Source organism: Mustela putorius, unplaced genomic scaffold (assembly GCF_011764305.1).
Source record: "Mustela putorius furo isolate JIRA1106 unplaced genomic scaffold, ASM1176430v1.1 tig00003836_pilon_pilon_pilon, whole genome shotgun sequence".
NCBI classification, from domain to species: Eukaryota; Metazoa; Chordata; class Mammalia; order Carnivora; family Mustelidae; genus Mustela; species Mustela putorius.
Genome location: NW_025421989.1, coordinates 27,896,146 through 27,920,107, shown reverse-complemented (window position 1 = coordinate 27,920,107; position 23,962 = coordinate 27,896,146). Strand labels below are relative to the sequence as shown.

Sequence of the window (23,962 nt, the reverse complement as noted above, 5' to 3'; positions counted from 1 at the left end):
ATTGATCACTTTTGTAATAGATTAAATGAAACAAGAACCCATACAAGAGGGTTAAAATAACTACATATTTAAGTATTCATCAGCATTCCCAGAGCATCTAGTTGTACATAAACAATTCTTAAGCCAACATCAAAACTATGTAATCTAGTCACGACACCGATTTGGCTGAGATTTTCAGGCTAACTGTTGGAATAAGTAAATAAATTAATTTTGTTTTTTATCAGTGTGATTTTAGTTACTAAATGACCTGCATTTGGAAGTAAAAAGTGCATTCAAAATTAGTTTCTCTAGTTTATACTGGCAGCCCTCCCTTAAATCAAATATATAGGTTTTATTGACAACTTAAATCATGTGATTGTATTTTGCATGTATAACATGCTAATTGAACATCACTGGGGATTCTTTTGTAATCTATAAATTCACATTAATATTTCACCTCTTTTCATTTGTTGTGTTTCTTATTGGAGAATTACATATAAGCAAGTAATTATGAAGTCTAGGAAATGAGGCCTGAGAACCGATCTTAATAATTTTCCATTGTAAGTCCCTAGCATTTGTGAAGTCTGTACTTTTACACATTTATTAGTATAGCATCTAGCATATGATTATGTTTTTATAAGTATTTTTATACATATTATAATGTATTTCCATAAAGCTCAAGAAACACAATTTAGGCTATCAAATACAGGCTGAAATTAATGAAAACATGTACCATTTTGACATTTATAAATTTGTGTAGAAAACCAGAATTTCAGAAAATGCTATTCATATTTATTGCTAAATTCCTTAACTCGGGATATCTGTCCTTATAAATGTTATGGATAAAGACTGACAAGTAAGCAATGCTTCCTCTTGTCAATCTCGTTGTCTGTTGGTTTAGACCGATGCTGTCCAATCTTGCAGTCACTAGCTGCATGTAGTTATTTAGTTGTAAATTTAAGTTATTATAATTATGTATGGGTAAAAATCCAGTTTCTCATTTACACTAGCCGTATTCCAAGTGCACAGTAGCCCCACATAGCTAGTGGCTATTGTATTGGATAATGCAGATATATAATATTTACATCATTGTAAAGATCTATTAGACAGTGCTGGTTAGAGGACCTCTGTAAAGCAGACTCTGTGTTTGCAATGATTTCCTTCATGTTCATAGAGACATGTTCCCACAGCAAGGTATGAGATGAGAGGTAGATCATCAGTAAAATTATTGGAATTATTTGGAAAATGGTATTCCCTCAGATGCTTTTTACTGCAGCTAACAACCCGAATCCAAGTAGCTTATATCATCGCTTCTTAAAGCATGTTCCTTGGACCAACAGCATTGGCACGCCCTGGGCATTTGTTAAGCCCCTCCCCAGACAGATTGTAGGACATATTCTCCACATGATTTATATGCATATTAGAGTTTGGGAAGCACTGGTTAAAACCATAAGGATGTCTTTATCTTGTATTACGATACAACCCCATGTGAGATAGCTATAGGTTAAATCTATGACCCTGTGGTGCCATCAAAATCCCAGGTTCTTTCATTTTTTTATTGGAATCTAATAATCATGTTATATGAGTTTCAGGTATAGATTAAATGATTCAACAATTCTCTACATTTCTCAGTGCTCATCACTTAATCATTTATGATTAAATGATTCCTCACCTATTTCACCCACCCCCTCACCCAACACCTCTGGAAGCCAGTGGATTTGATTTCTGTATTTAAGAGTCTGGTTTTTGTTTGTCTCTTTTTTTTTCCCTTTGTTCATTTTTTGTGTGTCTTAAGTCAACATATGGCTGAAATCACGTGGTATTTGTCTTTCTCTGACGGGCTTATTTCATTTAGTACCATACCCTCTAGGTCCTTTGAATTTATTGGTTTTGCAAGCTTCCCTCTGTCTTCAGCTAGTTGTACAGTTGGAACTTGGCTGCAGCATTTCCCAGTGTCATATCCTGACATGCTTCTGGCTCTGCATTTTGTCAGGACTGTCTCCTGTCTAGCACTCGCTTATTCCACTTCCGCTGTTCTCCTCTCTCTGCTGCCAATCATGGATTTATGCTTCCCTTTCCTTTGGCTTTTACAGCCCTTTCGAAGTGACCACTTGAAAACCATAAAATGAAACCAAGAAAAATGCAAATTCTTCTCTTGCCTACGGATGATAGATTTTTCTTTTATGAATTTGACAAATTTTCCTAATTGATTTGCACCTTTGAAATGTTGGTTGGAAATATAGAATTTGTTTCTTTCATTTCAACAGTATTTTTATTGTATTTTATTTTAAAGATTTTATTTATTTATTTTTATTTTTTTTAAATTAAAGTTATTTCTTTTCAGCATAACAATATTCATTATTTTAGCACCACACCCAGTGCTCCATGCAATCCGTGCCCTCTATAATACCCACCACTTGGTACCCCAACCTCCCACCCCCCGCCACGTCAAAACCCTCAGATTGTTTTTCAGAGTCAGATTTTATTTATTTGTGAGAGAGAGAGCGTGCATGGGAGGGAGCGCACAGAAGGAAAGTGAGAGGAAGAAGCAGACTCCCTGCTGAGCAGGGAGCCTGATGCGGATGCAGGGCTCTATCCCAGGACCCTGGAATCAGGACCTGAGCTGAAGGCAGACACTTAACCGACTAAGCCACTCAGGCACACCTCAATAATATTTTAAATTGAACATTCTCAAAGTGTCATTTTCATGGAATGAAAACTCATATATCGGCAACTTTGTATGACCCAACTGAATACACCCTCTGATCCTTAAAGAAAGAAGATAAGTCAAAGTTAAGAGCATGGATTTGGGTGACAAATAGTTGAGCATTTAGATACTGTCTTAAGTTGTCACTGAGATACCTTAGGCAAATTCTTTAAACTTCCCCAAATCCATTGTCCTCAAAAATAAAGTAACAGTGGTATTATTTACATGAATAGTAATAATGAAGACCAAATGTAATTATTTGGTGTTTTTCAAACACAAGTCAATCATATTCCACCTTTACAACTCCTTCCATGTCTGCATTTTTTACCATTACATATTTAATACTTTTAGTTAAAAGAATTATTTTTACTTAACCTCATCCTAAGCTGTGTGATTTTATATATGCATTAAAATCATATTGTAGACTTACTGTGTGTGTGTGTGTGTGTGTGTGTGTACAAACATACACATATACATATTGCATGGCCATATAGATATATGCCAAGCATATTAAAATAATTTCATAAGTTTTCCCTGTGCCACGAAAATCATTCTATGAACCACAAATGGATTGCATATCATCATTTAGGATCCACTGAAATAGTGTATTTTATGCTTCCTAACAAGAGTAATACACATAAAGCATTGAATTCACGTTAGCTAAAATAGTTAAAAATTCATTTTAAATGATGCCTTATCCCAAGGGTTAGTAATCACCCCCAACTTTCTACAGTTACCCCTTCTTATGCCACATTTAGAAAAGGGGCATTTGTATTGTGCAGTTTGCTAAACAGACCTGGGGATAGTGGTGCCTCCTCATGGCTGCTTCTTCCATTGCTCAGGCGTTGCCACGAGCCACTCTTCATTTCCCTGCTACTCACTCTGAGTAACTCGGGCCTGTAATTCACCTACATATATCAATGCTATCTCTTTGCAGGCCTTAGTGAGCTAAGGAAGCACAGCACCTTTTACTACCTGTTAACTCCTTTCGTAAATCACCTACACAGAAAGTTGAAAGTAAGTGCTGACTAGACATTACTGAGTCATTAGAGTAAAGTAACAACATTAGAAAAGCAAAACAATTTTTGAATGTTAAAAATAATTGTTCTTAAAGTCCAAAGGAAAGCCATACAAAGTTGAGCTCTTCACACGTGTTCCCCCCACGTGGACACCCTAATCAATAGGAGTTCCCAGCAGAGATATGGAAGTCAGTGAATATTTGTTGAACAAAATGTCTAAAAGTTAAGAAAGGAAGTAAATAATATTTTAAAATGAAATTCCTTATTGATTCTAACAAACATGTGTTCTACTTGAAACATTTCTTCAAGTTTAAATAACAATGTGGGATTCTTCAGCTTTGGAAAGGTGAGAATTTTAGCTTACGGTAGTGACAAACTGGACAGAAAAACAAAAACAAGAAATGATACTGTAGCTAATTCTCATGAAATCTTATTAGCATCAGATCAGTCCCCACAGGGTAGACTGAACCAATCAAGTGAATGATTTATGAACCTTGCAGTGTGTTCTTTTTCTGAGGGGCTTAAGCAAATTTGAATTTTTGCTTTCACTTAAATGGATGATTTTCATCCATGTTGCTTCCCATAAAAAGAAGATGTCTACTATTTTTGTTTGATAAATTAAACCTCATCCCCATGGGCTTTTGATTGCAGGGTGCCTCAGGGAACATCTGTCCGTGAAAAGTAAAAGGCCAGTAAATGGTACAGTCCAGATTATATTGAACACTCAATTATGTGTGTATCATGTGTATTTAAATGTGCTGACTAATGAAAATTTCTGGTGAAGATCGTATAAATCAGAATAGTAAATTCCTAATTCCAGTTTTGTCTTCCTTCTCAGCATGCATTATACTATGAGTTCCAAAAATGCTTCCAACATGTCTTCCTAAAGAATATTTACCTCAAAATAGGTATTAACACTTCTCATTTGAATCTCAAATTTTTGTTGAATGGATGAAGTAACCTCAAGTTTAATTTTCATCTTTATCATGAAGTTGTGTGATTGAGAGGCAAGATATTGTCCCATGTCCCTGATGCTGGGAATATAAGTGAGAAGATTTAAGAAGTTAGGTTTAGGGGGCGCCTGGGTGGCTCAGTTGTTAAGTGTCTGCCTTCAGCTCAGGTCATGATCCCAGGGTCCTGGGATTGAGACCCATATCGGGCTCCCTGCTCAGGGGAAAACCTGCTTCTCCCTCTCCCACTCCCCCTGCTTGAGTTCCCTCTCTCTCTGTGTCTCTCTCTGTCAAATAAATAAATAAAATATTTTTTTAAAAAGTTGGATTTAGGGCATATAACCAGGCTTTAAATTCATTATCCAGTGCACTGTTGTTTACATCTTTGTAAACAATACATCTCTTTCACTTATCTATTTCTGTATAACGAATGGCTCCAAAATGTTGTGGCTTAACACAGTAATTTTTAATTACATCATGTCTCTATAAATCAGAAATTTGGGTAGGACTCCTATTCTATGATTCTACAGTTGTAATTCTACCATTGCAATATGGCTGAGGTCACTCTTTGAGCTGCATTCAGCAGGAAGCTCAAATTTTAAGATAGCATTTTCTCCTCTAGAGTCACGCTCAACATGGTCTCTCATTATTCTGTAGTGTAACCTGGTCTTACAGCATGGCAGCTAGGTTCTGAGAGAGAATATAAATGCTTTCTTTTTCTCTTACAGCATTTATACTTGGGACTCCTAGTGTTACTTCTGCCATATTCTACTGATCAAGTCAAATTAGAAGTCTGTTCCATATTCGTGAGGATGGGACATAGACTCTTGGGAAGAGTGACCACATATTAGTGGCCATCTTTAATCACCATACATATTAAAGTAACAGAACAGTTGCCAGGATATGCTATTAGTTCAGTTATCAGAGATGGGTGACACTTTACTTAACACGTTCACATTTAATTAGCTATGTGAAACTTCCTAAAAATTGGGATGTGTAAACCATAATAAGTCAGAGAAAGAATAACTTCAGAGGTCATTGATCATGGGCTTGGCTTCCCTTATTTCTTAATGTTTAATAGATGCCAAAGAATGTGAACATGTCATAAATTACATAAATGTCAACAGTTTTGTCTTGCAGGTTTAATAATAGTAAGTAAAGTTGTTTTGATAGAGGTAATAATAGACATCTTTCAAATTTTCAGTTTACATAAAGTTCTAATGGATCTCCAGAATCAGCAACTCAAAGAGTTAAATGATTGGCTAACCAAAACAGAAGAGAGAACAAGGAAAATGGAGAAAGAGCCCCTTGGACCTGATATTGAAGACCTAAAACGCCAAGTACAACAACATAAGGTTAGTATATTTTATGCTATTTGCTTTCTACTGGGGAATAAATTCCACATACATATGTGTATTACATACATACATACATATATACATATATCATGGTTTATAGATAGGAAAAAATTAAAGCCTCAAGAAGAGTTTGAAAGTCTTTCTTTCCTGATATTTTTTGGAGTGTTTGTTTGTTCAAATACAGCATACCTTGGCTTTCATGTTTGAAAAAAAAAAAAAATCAAATGTATTCCTGGAGGAGAACAGTGCTAGATATGTGATTTTAATAAATCACATAGTTTTGGTTCCTTGGAAGAGGGACTGTGTAGGTATTACTCACAATGCAAATTTAACTAATAAGACAAGAGGTTTTTTTACATTTTTACCTTCAATTCATAGTCTTAGAACAGGCCAATATTGATTAAAATGAACACATGTAACATTGCTTTTCTATAAAATACAGGAATCCATCGTTTATAATATTTCCATCTTTTTTCAGTTTATTTGTACATTTATGAATTATGCTCTTCGGTTGCCAGAAAGCATTTGTTTCTGTGATTAGGATTTCTACAGGAATATTTCTTTTTTTTCTCTTCAGCATCCATGTTTTTAAATGTTAATTGATATATAACATTGTATAAATTTTAGGTATATAAGTTAATGATTTGAAGTTTGTATACACTGAAAAATGATCAACAAAATAAGTCTAGTTACCATCTGTCACCATACGGAGTTAGGTACTTTTTAAAAAAAGATTTATTTATTTATTTGACAGACAGAGATCACAAGTAGGCAGAGAGGCAGGCAGAGAGAGAAGAGGAAGCAGGCTCCCCGCTGAGCTGAGAGCCCAATGCGGGGCTCTATCCCAGGACTCTGGGACCATGACCCGAGCTGAAGGCAGAGGCTTTAACTCACTGAGCCACCCAGGCACCCCTAAGGCACTTCTTTTTTTTTTTTTTTTAATCTTGTCATAAGAACTTTTAAGATTGACTCTCCTGGCAACTTACAAATATACACTACAGTATTATAGACTGTACTACTGTGCTGTATGTTACATCCAGATGACTTGCTGTTTTCTAACTGGAAGAAAACAGTAAATACTTCGTGACTCACTTCAACCACCTGGCCTACCCCCTAACCCCCCTCCCCTCTGGCACCCACCATCAATTCTCTGCATCTGTAAGTTCTGTTTTGTTCATTTATTTGTTTCTTTGAGTAAATACCCAGAAATGGAATTGCTGGATCATATAGTAGTTCTATTTTTAATTTTTTGAGAAACCTTCAAACTGTTTTTCATAGTGTTTGACGAGTTTACTTTCTTACCAACAGTGCACAGGGTTCTCTTTTTTCCTACATCCTTATGAACATTTCTTATTCTGTATCTTTTTGATAATAAGCATCCTAACAAATGTGAAGTGATAGCTTGTTATGGTTTTGATTTGCATTTCCCTGATGATGAGTGATGCTGAGCATCTTTTCATGTGCCTGTTGGCCATCTGGATGTCTTCTTTGGAAAAATGTCTGTTCAGATTCTCTGCCTATTTTAAAATCTGATTGTGTTCTTGTTGTTGGGTCATATAAGTTCTTTATGTATTTTGGATATTAACCCCTTATTATATATATGATTTACAAATATTTTCTCCCTTTCTGTAGGTCATCTTTTCATTTTGTTGATGGTTTACTTTGCTGTGCAGAAGTTTTTTACTTTGATGTAGTCCCACTTGTTTATTTTTCCTTTTATTACTTTTGCTTTTAGAGACAAAATTAAAAAAAAATCACTAAGACTTCTGTCATGGAGCTAGAATACCACCTAGGTATTCTTCTGAGAGTTTTATGGTTTCAGATTGTACATCAAGTCTTAATCTGTTTTGAGTTAATTTTTGTGTATGGTATAAGATAGTAGTACTGTTTCATTCTTTTAAATATGGTTCTGCCATTTTCTCAACACCATTTATTGAAGAGAGTATCCTTTCTTCATTGTCTGTTCTTGTTTCTTTGTTGTGAATTAACTGAATACATATTCATGGGTTTATTTCTCGGATTTCTACTATATTCCATTAATGTTGTCTCTGCTTTGTTTATGCCAAAACCATAATGTTTTGATTACTATAGCTTTGTAATATAGTTTGAAGCCTGGGAGAGTCATGCCTCTAGGTTTGTTCTTCTTTGTCATCATTGCTTTGGCTATTTGAGGTCTCTTGTGGCTCCATACAAATTTTAGGATTGTTCTATTTCTGTGAAAAATGCCATTGGAATTTAGATAGGGATAACATTCATTCTATAGATTGCTCTGGGCAATATGGAGGTTTTAATATTAGTTCTTCCAATTCATGAGCATGAAATATCTTTCCATTTACTTGTGTCTTCTTCAGTTTGTTTCATCAGTATCTTAGTAGTTTTTAGCTCTTTAACATTCTAGGTTAAACTTATTCCTAGGTACTTTATTCTTTCTGAAGCAGTTGTAAAATGTTTTTTTTTAAATTTCTCTTTCTGATAGTTTGTTGTAAATGTATACAAATGATTTCTGTATATTGTTTTTGTACCTTGCAACTTAACTGAATTTATTAGTTCAAATAGTTTTTGGTGGTATCTTCAGGATCTTCCATAGATAAAGTCATATTGCCTGCAAATAATGACAGTTATTTCTGATGTGGAGTTTTGAAGGTGTTTCATTCTTTTTTTTTTTTAAGATTTATTTATTTGACAGAGATCACAAGTAGGCAGAGAGGCAAGGGGAAGCAGGCTCCCCACTGATGAGCCTGATGTGGGTCTCGATCCTAGGACCCTGGGATTATGACCTGAGCCAAAGGCAGAGGATTTAACCCACTGAACCACCCAGGTGCCCCTGAAGGTGCCTCATTCTAATAACCATCATAAAATTAACTCTGGGTTTTATTGTAGGAACAAGAACTTGCTTAGTCCATAAAGACAGACAGACAGACACACACACACACACACACACACTGAGTTTCCTTCATAATTGGTCCAGGTTAGGCTTGCCAGGTTTAGGAAATAAAAATACAAGAAGCTTAGTTAAATTTAATTTCATAATAAGCAGCAAATATTGTTTTTAATGCAAGTATGTCCCAAACTACTTATTGTTTTTTTTTAATTTTTTACTTTTTATAAACATATTTTTTATCCCCAGGGATACAGGTCTGTGAATCACCAGGTTTACACACTTCACAGCACTCACCAAAGCACATACCCTCCCCAATGTCCATAATCCCACCCCCTTCTCCCAAACCTCCTCCCCCCAGCAACCCTCAGTTTGTTTTGTGAGATTAAGAGTCACTTATGGTTTGTCTCCCTCCCAATTCCATCTTGTTTCATTGATTCTTCTTCTACCCACTTAAGCCCCCATGTTGCATCACCACTTCCTCATATCAGGGAGATCATATGATAGTTGTCTTTCTCTGCTTGACTTATTTTGCTAAGCATGATATGCTCTAGTTCCATCCATGTTGTCGCAAATAGCAAGATTTCATTTCTTTTGATGGCTGCATAGTATTCCTCAAAATGCCCTATGACCCAGCAATTGCACTACTGGATATTTACCCTAAAGATACAAACGTAGTGATCCAAAGGGGCACGTGCACCTGAATGTTTATAGCAGCAATGTCCACAATAGCCAAACTATGGAAAGAACCTAGATGTCCATCAACAGATGAATGGATAAAGAAGATGTGGTATATATACACAAACTACTTATTGTTTATATGAAATTCAGATCTTTGTTGGCATCCTCAATTTGATCTGACAACTAAACTTAGATTCTGTGGTTCCTGGATTTGTGGCTTTGAAAGGGAATATCTGTTTCCTCAACTCATTTTTCCCAAATCTGCATCTCACTCAACTTAATTCTCTTTTTATAACATTTTGTCAGAGCTAGTTTCATACTCTGTGTGGATGCAAGATACTGTTATTTCCTAAGTCCTGGAGTTCTTTTCTTATTTAATGAGCTCTGTTCATAGGATTGGCCCTTCCTTTTGCTGCCCCCACAGCTGTCCTTTGGCCATAGTAGTTTACAGTCAAGCAGTTTAGGGAGAGCACTAGCTATAGTCATCTCTATCCATTGCACTAATGGGGAAAAATAAAATGTCAACTATATTCTAATTTTCATGTGAAAATTATGATGCAAAGATGCTAATTTGATCTTGTAGATTTTTATATTTTTTTAAGATTTAAAAAAATTTTTTTTCAGTGTTCCAAAATTCATTGTTTATGTACCACACCTAGTGCTCCATGCAATACATGCCCTCCGTAATATCACCACCAGGCTTACCCAACCCCCCACCCTCTTCCCCTCCAAAATCCTCAGTTTGCTTCTCAGAGTCCACAATCTCACATGGTTCGTCTCCCCCTCCAATTTCCCCCAACTCACTTCTCCTCTCCAACTCCCAATGTCCTCTGTGTTATTCCTTATGCTCCACAAGTAAGTGAAAACATATGATACTTGACTCTCTCTGCTTGACTTATTTCACCCAGCATAACCTCGTCCAGTCTTGTCCATGTTGATACAAAAGTTGGGTATTCATCCTTTCTGATGGAGGCATAATATTCCATTGTATATTTGGGCCATATCTTCTTTATCCACTCATCTGTTGAAGGGCATCTTGGCTCTTTCCACAGTTTGGTGACCGTGGCCATTGCTGCTATGAACATTGGGGTACAGATGACTCTTCTTTTCACTACATCTGTATCTTTGAAGTAAATACCCAGTAGTGCAATTGCTGGGTCATAGGGAAGCTCTCTTTTTAATTTCTTAAGGAATCTCCATACTGCTCTCCAAAGTGGATGCACCAACTTGCATTCCCACCAACAGTGTAAGAGGGTTCCCCTTTCTCCACATACTCTCCAACACACATTATTTACTGTCTTGTTGATTTTGGCCATTCTAACTAGTGTAAGGTATCTCAATGTGGTTTTGATTTGAATCTCCCTGATGGCTAATGATGATGAGCATATTTTCAGGTGTCTGTTAGCCATTTGTATGTCTTCTTTGGAGAAGTATCTGTTCATGTCTTCTGCCCATTTTTTGATGTGATTATCTGTTTTTTGAGTGCTGAGTTTGAGGAGTTCTTTATAAATCTTGGATATCAGTCCTTTGTCTGTATTGGCATTTGCGAATATCTTCTCCTATTCTGTGGGTTGCCTCTTTGTTTTGTTGATGTTTCCTTTGTTGTGCAGACACTTTTGATCTTGATGAAATCCCAGAAGTTCATTTTCGCTTTTGTTTCCTTTGCCTTTGGAGACATGTCTTGAAAGAAGTTGATGTGGCAAGTGTCGAAGAGGTTACTGCCTATGTTCTCCTCTAGGATTTTGATAGATTCCTGCCTCACGTTGAGGTCTTTCATCCATTTTGAGTTTATCTTTGTGTAAACTCGACCAATGCCGAGTTTCATTCTTCTATACATAGCTGTCTGGTTTTCCCAGCACCATTTATTGAAGAGACTTTTTTTCCCACTGGATATTTTTTCCTGTTTTGTTGAAGATTAATTGACCATAGATTTTATTTATTTATTTGAGAGAGAATGAGAGAGAAAGAGAGAGCATGAGGGGGAGGAGGGTCAGAGGGAGAAGCAGGCTCCTCACTGAGCAGGTAGCCCAATTCAGGACTCCAGGATCATGACCTGAGCCAAAGTCAGTCACTCAAACAACTGAGTCATCTAAGCACCCTGGTCATGTAGATTTTAACTGAACATGTGATAAAGAGGTTAGATCTAGTGCTAGACCTCAAATGGGACCAGATTTCATGTGTAAATCACATGCTCCTTTGGCCTACACTGTAAGTTGCATACAGACAGCTTCTGTATACACTAATGGCTTCCCTGTTTCTGAGGATATTTGCTGCCACAACAGAGTTTCAGCCAGTTTGAGGGTGGGAAGGAAGCAGTGCTGCCACAGCTGCCATGAATTAGCCAATAAGGAATGGGAGATGCTGGATAAATCCTCCAGAATCCTTACCCTGCAGTGAGGCAATTCCAAGGTGTTTCTTAATTCCCACAGTCTCTCAAAGGTTTCCCAGCAACACTGAGCCCCAGGTGTCCAGGAGGTAAACTGTTTCACATTCCCACTCCATAATACCTCCTGAGAAATCACTTCCCAGATAAACTCTTTGCACCCAAATCCTTGCCTTAAGATCTATTTGTACAGAGCTCAACCAAGACAAACTTCTTGCCCTGGAAGCCAGAGTACTCTTCAGCTAAATGCACAATTTTCAGAAATTACTTAATTCTCGTGTTCTTCCCATCTTCCCATTGGAAATAATGTGGATTTTTTTTTTAAAGATTTTATTTATTTATTTGACAGAGAGAAATCACAAGTAGACGGAGAGGCAGGCAGAGAGAGAGGAAGGGAAGCAGACTCCCTGCTGAGCAGAGAGCCCGATGCGGGACTCGATCCCAGGACCCTGAGATCATGACCTGAGCCGAAGGCAGCGGCTTAACCCACTGAGCCACCCAGGCGCCCAGAAATAATGTGGATTTTAATGTTTCCATTAGTTTTTGAATGTGAGGCTTTTCAGGAAAGGGCAAGACTAAATCTGATAACACTGAGCATCAGAGGGAATAATGTTGGCCCTGAATGCCTGGAGCATGAGCAGGAAGCCAGGAAGCCAGGACTCCAAAAGGAAAGTGGCAGAATAGCGTGAGGCTAGCCTTGAGTGTAAATGACGTGGGGCAACTACAAGGAAATGTGTCAGCTTGAAACCCTGAACAGACCCTTCATTCATCATAGACAGGCCATCTAGTATCTCATATTCTGACATTTACCTGAAATGTTTTGCATTTTACTCTGGAAGATATAGAGTGAATGGAATGGAAAATATTTGACTAATATTGTCATAAAATTTGAATAGATTCCCCATTACTTGAAAATGTGCCATTTCTGATGAGTATGAAATTGCTTTGAAGAGAATAATCTGAAACAAAAAGTAACAGAATTATATGAAAGTTGATTATGTAGTCTTTTACATCCAAGACTTACTCGTATAAGTGCATAAAAAGAAACAGAAGGTATTGGTTTTCTGGTCCTGAGAGTGAGGCCAACATCTACCTTTAACTGTTTAAACCTACTTCAGGTTATATATTTATAAAATATATATAAATATTATATATATTTTATAATATTTAAATAGGGGAAAAACATAGCTAAGGGATAGCCTGACAATTGGTATAACTCTTTTGTTACTTGACATAATTACAGGGAGAGAAAAATGATTTAACAAAATCAAACAATTTATAAAGAAGTTGAGTTCATTTATTTATTTTTAAGTTTTTATTTAAACTCCAGTGTAGTTAACTTCTTAATTCCCATCACCTATTTCACCCATCCCTCCACCCACCTCCCCTCTGACAACCATCACTTTATTCTCTATAGTTGAATTTAAACGGGAAACCTACTTTCTTAAAAGTACACACTAAAAGGAGTATTTTTTTGTTGTTGTTATTCTTGCCATGCTTCATAAAACAGAAAAAGATAAATGTTCTTCCTCTAGATAACTGGGTTCAAACTAAAACCTGATTTAAATAGTCATTGATTCACTTTTCTGCTTTTCTTTCCAAGAACTGTAGGTGAATGAAAATAAGGAAATTTCTTTTGACAGCAAAATACATCAGTAACCTTGGTACTGAAGAAAGCAGCTCCACCCAGCTGCATCACCACATTCCTTACCTAAGTTAACTTTTAGGGGTTTTAGCTATGTATAGATATACATTAAATCCCTTAGTTTTCTTCACTCTTTTTCTAAGAGATGATTACAGATGACAAAATCAAAGAAAAAACAGATTTTGTTTGCCAGGAATCCATTTTAATTCTTCTCATGTCAGAAGACTCTGGCTTGTTCTCTCTCTTTCTCTCCCTCCCTCCTTCTTTCCCTTCTTCTAGCCCTTTCTCTTGCTCTCCTTGGGTTGGAGGACAGAAAAAAAAAATTGCAAATCTTGTAAGTAAGCCATGAATATTACAGATATGCTTCTCCATGTTCATTGATAGGACCCTTTAGTATCTTCATTTCAACAGCATTTTATTATGAGGGAGGCTAGAGGTGCAATCACTGTGAAATGCCATGGAGATAAGTCACTTTTACTGACTCTGCCAGTTAGGCAAGGTAGAACAATCGATTCTATATTGGTGGTTACTATTAAATGTAGCTGAAGTGTTAACTCTGGGTCACTGGGAAAAGTTCACTTTCCTGCAAAACTTGGAAAAACCAATCACTCTTCACAGCTGTTGCTTTGGGGAGAGGTTTTATAGGTTTACTTTAGATCTGAGTCACCCAAAAGTTATTATCTCAAGAATGAATAACATTGAACTTCTTCCCCTTGCGAAGGAACATGGTAGAAATAATTCTGGTTGGTTATTTTTGTCTTAAGAGTCACACTTTATTAGTGATGTTGATAATAAATGAAAGGATTCCCCTTGATGGAGTGACAGTATTATTGGGGAATAAAGGTCTATTGTTGGCTTGGATATTCATTAATGGGAAGGAAATGGGCTTTTTGGGAGGGGCTTTTAATCAAAAGGAAATTATTTGGCTGAGGAACCTTTTGTCTCACAACACAGTCAGCCTGAGATGAAGGTTAAGGCTTAGTGTACTAGCCAAGTTTCCAATTCTTTTGAGAAATTTAGACTTTTGTTATTATCTACATTGACTTAGTAACAGAATCAACAAAGTCCTTACCATAAAAGTTATTAGAATCTGCAGATATTAATATGACATGTGTGCTACATTCTGACTTCAGTGAATGTTCTAGGTTAAGTACTGATTACTACAAATTAAATGAACTCTTAGTAGCCCACTCATCTATCCTTTCCTTGCAGCTTAGTTAATCCCAAACATTAGAGTTGCCAAGACTGAGACCTTTAAAATGATCTAGATGTTCATGTAATCAGGAGGTTTAGGTGTAATCCTGCTAAAGGATCTGGGATTTCATTTTATTCCATTGTGTTCTGTTCCATATCAATGAACAAACACTAAAGCACAATGGGTTTTCTAAAGAATACAGAGACCTACAAATATGGAGTCTTCTTCAGAAAACTCACATGTTAGTATAGCAGGTAAAGACATGGAAAACAAGTGACCATTGTACAAGGCAGAATATGACAAATGACTTGAGAATATTAAAACCAGTGACTTGGTTGGGCAAAAGAAATGAGGGGGGAAAATGTAGAGTATGTCACTTGCTTAGATTATGTGTTGTGCTATCCTCAGAGCTAGAAGAGTAAAAGCTGATCAGGAGGGTCTTGAATTTAAGACTCAGGCATTTGGAGTTACTCAGTGTGTAGTAGGGAGCTATTAGTGATGAGAAATTAAACTGAAGAGTAGTGATTTAGGAAAATCTATTTAAATTTTTAAGGAAGATATATCTTGTAAGATAAATCAGAGCACAGATGAATAGGAAGCCGGAGACATGGTAGGAGGATACTGCAGAAAGCATATAGAGCTTGAATGGAGGCAGTGTCAATGAATATTATTTTTTTGTTTTTCTTTTTTTCTTAAGAGTTTATTTATTTGCTTATTTATTTGACAGAGAGAGAGAGAGAGAGAGAGAGAGAACGAGCGCACAAGCAGGGGGAGCAGCAAAGAGAGGGAGAAGCTGGCTCCTGCTGAGCAGAAAGCCTGATGTGGGGCTCAATCCTAGTACTCTGGGATCAGGACCCCATCCGAAGGCAGACATTTAACGAGTGAACCACCCAGGCCCCCCCATCAATGAAAATTCTTAGCAGGTGTAGGACACATTTCAGAAATCAACAGCAGACCAGCAGGACTAAGTTTAGGAAATGAGCAAAGGACATGAAGTAATAGATTGTGAGACTGGGCAACTGGGAAGCAAAGTTGGATATTGACCTTACAGGGATGATAAAAACATTGGACACATAATTGAATAAAAACCACTTAGAATAATACCTGGTACCTAGAAATATATGAATGATCTTAGCTATTACTTATTGTATATTAACAGTATAACATTGGACATGTCTCCAAGCCAAATGAGATTGATTTGTGTGATAATAGCATTCTTTTGATATCAGGAAGTGGCATGTTAAATTAGAAAAAGACAGTATCACTCTTCATATTCAACTGAATTGTATTTGCCAGATCTCAGTTTTAATTTCTTAAAATCTACTTGATGGGTAGTAAGGAGGGCACATATTGCATGGAGCACTGTCTGTTATATTTAAACAATGAATCATGGAACACTACATCAAAAACTAATGATATAATGTATGGTGACTAACATAACATAATAAAAATAATAATAAAAAATAAATAAAATCTACTTGAGAAGGCATCTAATTTCCCATCTCTATGCTAAAAGCAAGCAGCAGATTCCAAGGATAACTTTACATACTAGATATGCTATTAATTAAATTAAAATAATAATAATGATGATAAAATCATGCTCACATTCTTTTAACAAATCAAGCTATTCCAGCTAAGAGATTACTAATTGGTTCATTAAAAATCACTGAATACTGATTCAGTAACATTACATTGCTCAAAATATCACAGCCTTGTTTTCAAATACATCAGTACATCTACTGAAATAAAACTATCCAAGACGCCATACTCTTAGAGACACTAGCTTTATTTTTTTTATTCTTAATTTCTCCTATAATATTTCTTTATTAGAAGTTTCTGGCTCTGAGGGGGGTAAAGAAAACAAAAAGGAAAACAGATGACTCTATCTCTCACTTGAGGAATTATTCTAATGTAAAGTATCTCTGTTTTTCTGAACCAATACCAATTAGTTTCAGTTTCCTTGAATAGGTAATGCAGTATTAATAATGTAAATGAATTATTTACATGTATAAAACATTTTAGAATGCATTTTAGGGGAAAATTTTTCACAAGAAAGTCACAAAAGATATGATAATATGAGTTTTAAGGAAGTAATTTTTCTTGAAAAATATATTTATGTGTCTTATGACAAAAGACTATAAATCCAGTCTCATTAAAAATAATGTTGAGGGGCACCTGGGTGGCTCAGTGGGTTAAGCCGCTGCCTTCGGCTCAGGTCATGGTCTCAGGGTTCTGGGATCGAGTCCCGCATCTGGCTCTCCGCTCGGCGGGGAGCCTGCTTCCCTCTCTCTCTCTCTCTCTCTGCCTACTTGTGATATTTCTCTGTCAAATAAATAAATAAAATCTTAAAAAAAATAAGGTTGAATATGACACTGTGTCTCTTTTTTTAATTTAAAAAAATTTTACTGTGTCTCTTTCTAAGGAATATAAAATTGGTAACTACAGTGTACTGTAATTTTGTGTTTAATAGTTCTGTTATGAGAAAAATGATTTCTAGTAGTAAAATTGGCAGCACTCTGTTATTTATTTATTTATTTATTTGTTTGTTTGTTTGTCAGAGAGAGAGAGACAGAAAGCACAAGCAGGCAGAGTGGCAGGCAAAGGCAGAGAGAGAAGCAGGCTCCCTGATGAGCAAGGATCCCGATGTGGGCCACGATCCCAGGACTCTGGGTAGTTTAGATTCAATTTTTTTTTATTATGTTATGCTAGTCACTGTACAGTACATCATTAGTTTTTGCTGTAGGGTTCCATGGCAGAGAGAGAAAGAGAGAGAGAGAGCACGGAGGGGAGAGGGAAGGAATCTCAAGCAGAATCCCCACTGAGTGTGGAGTCCAACTCAGAGCTTGACCTCACCAATCTGAGATCAAGACCTGAACTGAAACCAAGAGTCAGACACTTAACAAACTGAGTCACCCAGGAGCCCCTAAATTTGATATTTTTAATATGATGTTCTATAGTTTTAGTACACTAAGTGTATATAGTAATTAGAAAATATATGATGTGATTATTGAAAGATTTGGTAGTAAATACTGATGCCCAGAGAGACTGCTTCCATGGATCTTAGTCTAAAAATTGAATAATAAAGTGATAGTGTCAGAACTAGAAGAAGAATCAGCATTTTATCACCCCCCACCAACTCTAAGTTTTATGGTAGCTGATTCTAAAGTATTATCGCATTTAATTCCAGTCCTAAACTTGTCCTGGAGGGACTGATTGATTGATTGATTGATTTCTCCCTCTTTGTGTTCTTTTTTTTTGATGTTATTACATTCAGTTAACTGGCATATAGTACATCATTAGTTTTTGATGTTGTGTTAAATGATTCATTAGTTGCATATAATACTCGTGGCTCATCACAACACATGTTCTCCTTAGTACTCATCACCTGGTTATCCCGCCTCCCCCACCCCCTTCCATTCTGTAACCCTCAGTTTGGTTCTTGGAGTCCGGAGTCTCCTATTTTTGTCTCCCTCTCTGATTTCTTCCCATTCAGTTTTCCCTTTCTTTCCTGGTGGTCCTCCACAGTATTCCTTATGTTTCACATATGAGTGAAACCACATAATTGTCTTTCTCTACCGGACTTATGTCAATTATTGTAATCCCCTCCAGTTCCATCCATGTTGATGCAAATGGTGCGTGTTCATCCTTTCTGATGGCTGAGTAATACTCCATTGTGTTCAGTGAGGTTAAGGAATTGCTTGAGGTAAATTAAATAGTAATCAACAGATTCTGGCTTTCCATCTTGACATTTTTTTCTTAGATTCCAAGGAAGGTGGACTCTAGTAGCTATCCTAGAGGCTAGATCAAATGCAGAGAGTAGCAAGGAGATTGGGCAAGTGTGGCACTTGATTTTCCCTGGCTTGGGAATGTTTAGATGGAAGAGATAGAGAGACTGTATGTAGGTCCTCAGACTCAGAGTAAGCAATGGGGAAAAAGCACATTAGTGGTAACTGCAGATGAAGTGCTCAGATTTAAAATGGTTAAGGAAATGATTTTCAGCGTTAATCCTGTAGCTCTTTCTTTAAAATTAGGGCAAAAAGAACTAGAAAGGGAACATAAAACAAAATAGGCTTATGATGAGAATAGCAGTGGTGTCTGAGCAGAAGGATAATCAGTAGAAGGGAATATCACATTGACATGCATATCACTTCCTCTGTGCTCTGTCTGAAAACTTCCACCTTGCCCCTCTCTCCCAATATTCCTGTTCTTTTCTTTTTCATTAATTATTGTTAGGCTAAAGGCATGATATTTATTATATTTTCTTAGTGTTCACTTTAATTGCTGTTTTCCGCAGTGTAACTATGGACAGGATGTATGGATGCCTGCATGCATGGATTACAGAGGAAGGAGGAAAAGTATGAGAATTGAAGTCTATTATCTGGTGATTAGGGTCTGTCCTCCTTCCCCCATCATATACCTTTTCTGACCATACTCATTTTTTAGCAATGTAGGTGATCACTAGATCAGTTAGGTTAAAGCTTCTGTTGTTAGTCTCATATAATAGTTTGGAAGTTAAAGTCTTACTTCTGTATTTTCTGATGAGCACTGGGTGTTATATGTAACTAATAAATCATTGAGCACTACATCAAAAACTAATGATGTACTATACAGTGGCTAAATGAACATAATAAAAAAAAATAGTCGGTTTTGTCTTATAGAATAAAATAAAATTCATTTTATATTTTTCCAAATCCTAAATATTGGCTATAACTTCAGCCCTTCATTCCCGAATTTCTAAGAGCACACCCTTTCTGTACTTATGGTACGTATTAGAAGATGATAGACAGCAGGAATTAGATGAGGGTGAATGAGGTGACTATTGGCTTCTTGCAGTAGGCTTTGAAGTCTTTGTTCTGAATGTGCCTAAATGTGAAATTTTAGTACTAGCTGTTAATGTTTAGGGAGCCCATGCTGTGTGTCAGGCAATGTGCTAAGCAATTATATCATATTCAGAATTCCTAACCACGTAAAGAGATAGGTACTCTTATTATCCCAAGTTTGAAAATTAGTAAGTTGAGGCTTGATGTGATTGAAAACTTTCTCAAGGTCACATAACTGGTTAGCAATGCATCCAGAAATCAAACCCAGGAAATCTGACTTCATATCCCACACCATTAAACATGCATAGGTTTTTATTAGTCTTTCATCCATACCATACCCTATTCTACTTAAACCTCAAACAAGGTAGGATACATTAATTACCAACTCTGTTTTTAAAACAATTTTTCATATTTCTTGAACTCTCATTTTGCACTTGGGAAGATTTAGGTGGGAATATTTAGGTTTTTAAAATCTTTCAGAGGTCTTTGAAATATTCTTTAGAGCCCAACTTTGGTAGCTTAGGAATTGGCTGAAACATAAACATTTATTTCTAACAAGAAGGTAAAAAAGAGTGGGTTCTGATATAAAGACTAATATAACTATACAATCACATTTAGTAAATGGATATCAAAATAAAAGGTCTTCTAGGAAGGCCTGTTGAGGTAGCTTTTTAAAAAATATTCTTCAAGTGTACAACAAAATTACATACTATAAATAGATCCTCCTGAAGAACTGGACTGCACTGTGACCAGTCAGGCTTAGCAAAGTGAATATTGGACAGAAAATAAAATGACAAGTCATTTCCAGATCATTTCTCTCAGGGAAGCAGGAGCTACAGAGCCTAGACCAGTGTAGAGCTGATGGAAAGACGGAAGTAAGAATGGCCATAAGAGAAAAGGTGAAATAGAAGGATAAATTGCCTACCTTCTCATCATTTCTTAAGAAATCATAAATTTTCCTGATTTGGCCAGGATGTTTTTATCTGAAAATGAAGTCAATTCATATCAGGATGTATTGCATTAGCTAATTGTTCATAAATATCTAGAGACTTATTGTTGTTGTTCCTGAAATATATATTTTTTAAAATACTGTTTTCCTAGGCATTGGTCTTATCCCATGTTTCTAGAAACTCTTCAAATTTCTTAAGACTTTTTGCAAATGTTCTATGTGATACAAGATTTGTTCTCATCCTCCTTCCTTTTTCTGTACTTTTTCTTAGGCTAAACTAAAATTCAGCAGATTACTTAAATTTTATATTTTGTTGAACATCTTTTAATTATATTAATTGTTTTATTTAACATATAATGTATTATTTGCTTCAGGGATACAGATCTATAATCATTAGTCTTACATAATTCACAGCACTCACCAATTTAAAGTAATACTTGGGAGGCAGCAGATGGTCTTAGCATCCATGCATAGCTTATGATCTGTGTTGTTTCTAGATGTGTATATATGTGTGTGTGTGTGTGTGTGTGTGTACACGTGTGTGTGTACATGTCCATATGTGTGTTCATGTAAGACTCAGTGTTGGCAATTTTATGTTGGTTGATCTTTGAAGTAGAAGTTATGAGATAGTGTATGCATGTAGGCATGTTACTAAGCATATACTATGGCCAAGGGAAGTATTGTAGAACCTCCTAGAGAGATTATGAGAGACCTTGTTTTTGTGTTCTCTTTCTCTAAGTTTCTATTAATGGTTCATCTTCACCTCTGCACATCAAATCTAGTAATTCCCTAGCCTTACATATTCCCATTCCTTTATTTTCCAAGCATTACTTTACCTGTGTGCTAATAAAGAGTTAAACCACTTAAATTTCGAGTAAACACTAAAGTGACTCTTCCTCAGTGATCATTCTGAGCCAGTTTTTGAAAAACAAGTTGACATGGGTCAGGGCAAGAAGGGTTCACTATTACTGATGACATTTGAAGGGAATAGAAGAAAAGTCATATTTAAGTCACAAAATTGTGAATATGTACTAAGGAATAACAAATTTGGTCAGGACCTTTAACTACAGAATAATTTACAAGAAATAGAATTATTTACAGAGGTATAACAAAATCTGTTCATCAAATCTGAGCATTTTTAATGTTAAATTTCACGTTTGGCCTTTTCTCTTGTCATAAGGAAAAAAGAGATTGTTTGTTGACATTAGAGAACAAACATTGCTGACATTTGTATCTATCTAATAATGGTATAGAAATGTAATTAGGAGCCTGAATTTTTTTTTCATCTGGTAAGTGTAACAAATGCATTATTTGAATAAAAATAATGGCAAGAAATACTAATAAAATACCTAGCATATACTTGTGTTTCTGTAAATAATGTATATGCTTTTAGGCAAGAAAAACACACTTTAACAATCATATTACAGCCTTTCAATATGAAAGTATTATTTCCTGATATGCAAAAATGTTAGCATACTTCTCTGGGTATATATCTATATTTGGAATAATTTGGCTCATAATTTCAGGATCAATTAGCAAATCTATTGTAAATCTCTATTGTATAAATCCAGCTAAGAGAAATACAGATCCATAAGAAATACTTAATTAAAATTCATTTTAAAATAGTTTTAAAAATTGTGATGTATTTTAAAAATTAGTAGTCTTTGAAATCTGTATTTTCTCAAAGAGGGAAGCAGGAAGGCCTAGTTTATACCGATGATCTAGGCCCTTATTCGTGGATATGTAGGTGAGCAGAAAAATTTAACTTTTTAATCCCAACTCTCTGTAGTGACATTTTTGCTCCTTCCAAGAATCAACTTTTTTTAAAAAAAAATGAACTCTAGTCATTGGATATTTTATAGTCTTTTGTTTTTTGATGTTACTGGGGGCATTAACAAATACTGTGGTATGCATTCTATTTATTTTCAGAGGGCAGATCTGAGGAAATAGGAAATATGATTATAATGTTTCAGTGGCTTCTGTTTTTTTTTTAAATTAATTTATTTATTTTCAGAAAAAACAGTATTCATTATTTTTTCACCACACCCAGTGCTCCATGCAATCCGTTTTGAGGCGATGGAGTATGCTCAGAAAAGTTAAGTTTAACCCTTTTTGTTTTAATCCCTGATTATGAGTAAAAGAAGAGGTATAATTTGAAAAAAGTCATAGAAGAGAAAAAGAAGTACTGGAAATAACTTAAATCAAATAGTATATGCTAATATCCCCTGGTGCTGTGCTCTCTTCCAAGAATTTGAGGCACTGTGGAGTGCCTTTTCCATGTTCCTTTCTTTCCCTTTACTCACTATAAATCCTCATAGGTCTTATGTTTGATTTTGAAGCTATCAATCCACAACCAGCTTTAGTCATTCTCTGTGTTAGCACTCCTGCAAAAGCATAAAATTTAAATAAGAATGGCAATGTATTTATGGGACTAACATAACACAATAAACAATAAAAATTTCCTTTTACCAAAAAAAAAGAGTACACTTATCTTGATGTGCACTGAGTAACATATGGAATTGTTGAATCACTATATTGTACACCTGAAACTAATATAACACCGTGTATTAACTATACTGGAATTAGAATACAATACGATACAATATAATACAGCAAATTAAATAAATTAGAAAAGAGATGGGAGGGGAATCTTATAGATCAGAAGAGATTTAAGAGACGAGACACATGGTGTGAATTTTATTTGAATTTTGATTCAAACAAACTGAAAAGATTATGTCATTTTTGAGATAATCTGACATTTAAATAGTAATATTAAGAAATTATTGGTTTTTTGACCCAAAATTGTACTCTTGTGATTATGTTCAAAATAGTGACTATTCTTAGAATTATATACTTAAAATAAGAATGAAGTCACATAACATTTAAATTTTGCAACAAAAATAATAGGGGATGAGGCGTGGATAGAGAGAGCCAGCCTTGGGTTGATGGAAGTTAGGTCTCGTGGTCAGCACATGGACTTTAATATTTCTTTTGACTTTTGTGTATGTTTCAGATTCTTCACAATAGAAAGTTAAATAAACAAACCAATCTTCTCTGGGGGGAAAATATGGCAAGAATGTAATTTCTGATTATAAAGCAATTAGATAAGCAAAACAAAATCAGAAATCTAAATGCTGGAGAAAATAAGTAGTACATTTGATCACATATGATTTAGAAAGACCAAACCTAGTTTTCAAATTAGTACTTCACAATCAAATGATGATTTTTCTCAAGTTCCTTTATTAAGATATATTAAACCAGTGAAAACAAATATTTAGATGTAAAAATGTGAGCAATATAGCATTATTTCCTAGTTGTTTTTAATACATGTGATTGTGTATACTCTCATACTTGAATGGTAGGGAGAAAGAATTTGGACAGATTAAGGAAATGAACTT

At 35.6% G+C, this 23,962-nt stretch overlaps 1 protein-coding gene across 3 annotated transcripts in view; it reads left to right on the top strand.

The window, feature by feature from the left end:
• DMD (dystrophin) overlaps positions 1-23,962 on the top strand; it is a 2,119,021-nt gene that overhangs the window by 572,136 nt on the left and 1,522,923 nt on the right. For all 3 annotated transcript variants that reach the window (XM_045089435.1, XM_045089434.1, XM_045089436.1), the window contains exon 12: positions 5,860-6,010. In XM_045089435.1, the coding sequence (XP_044945370.1) occupies positions 5,860-6,010 (151 nt within the window). The remainder of the gene's footprint in view (positions 1-5,859; positions 6,011-23,962) is intronic.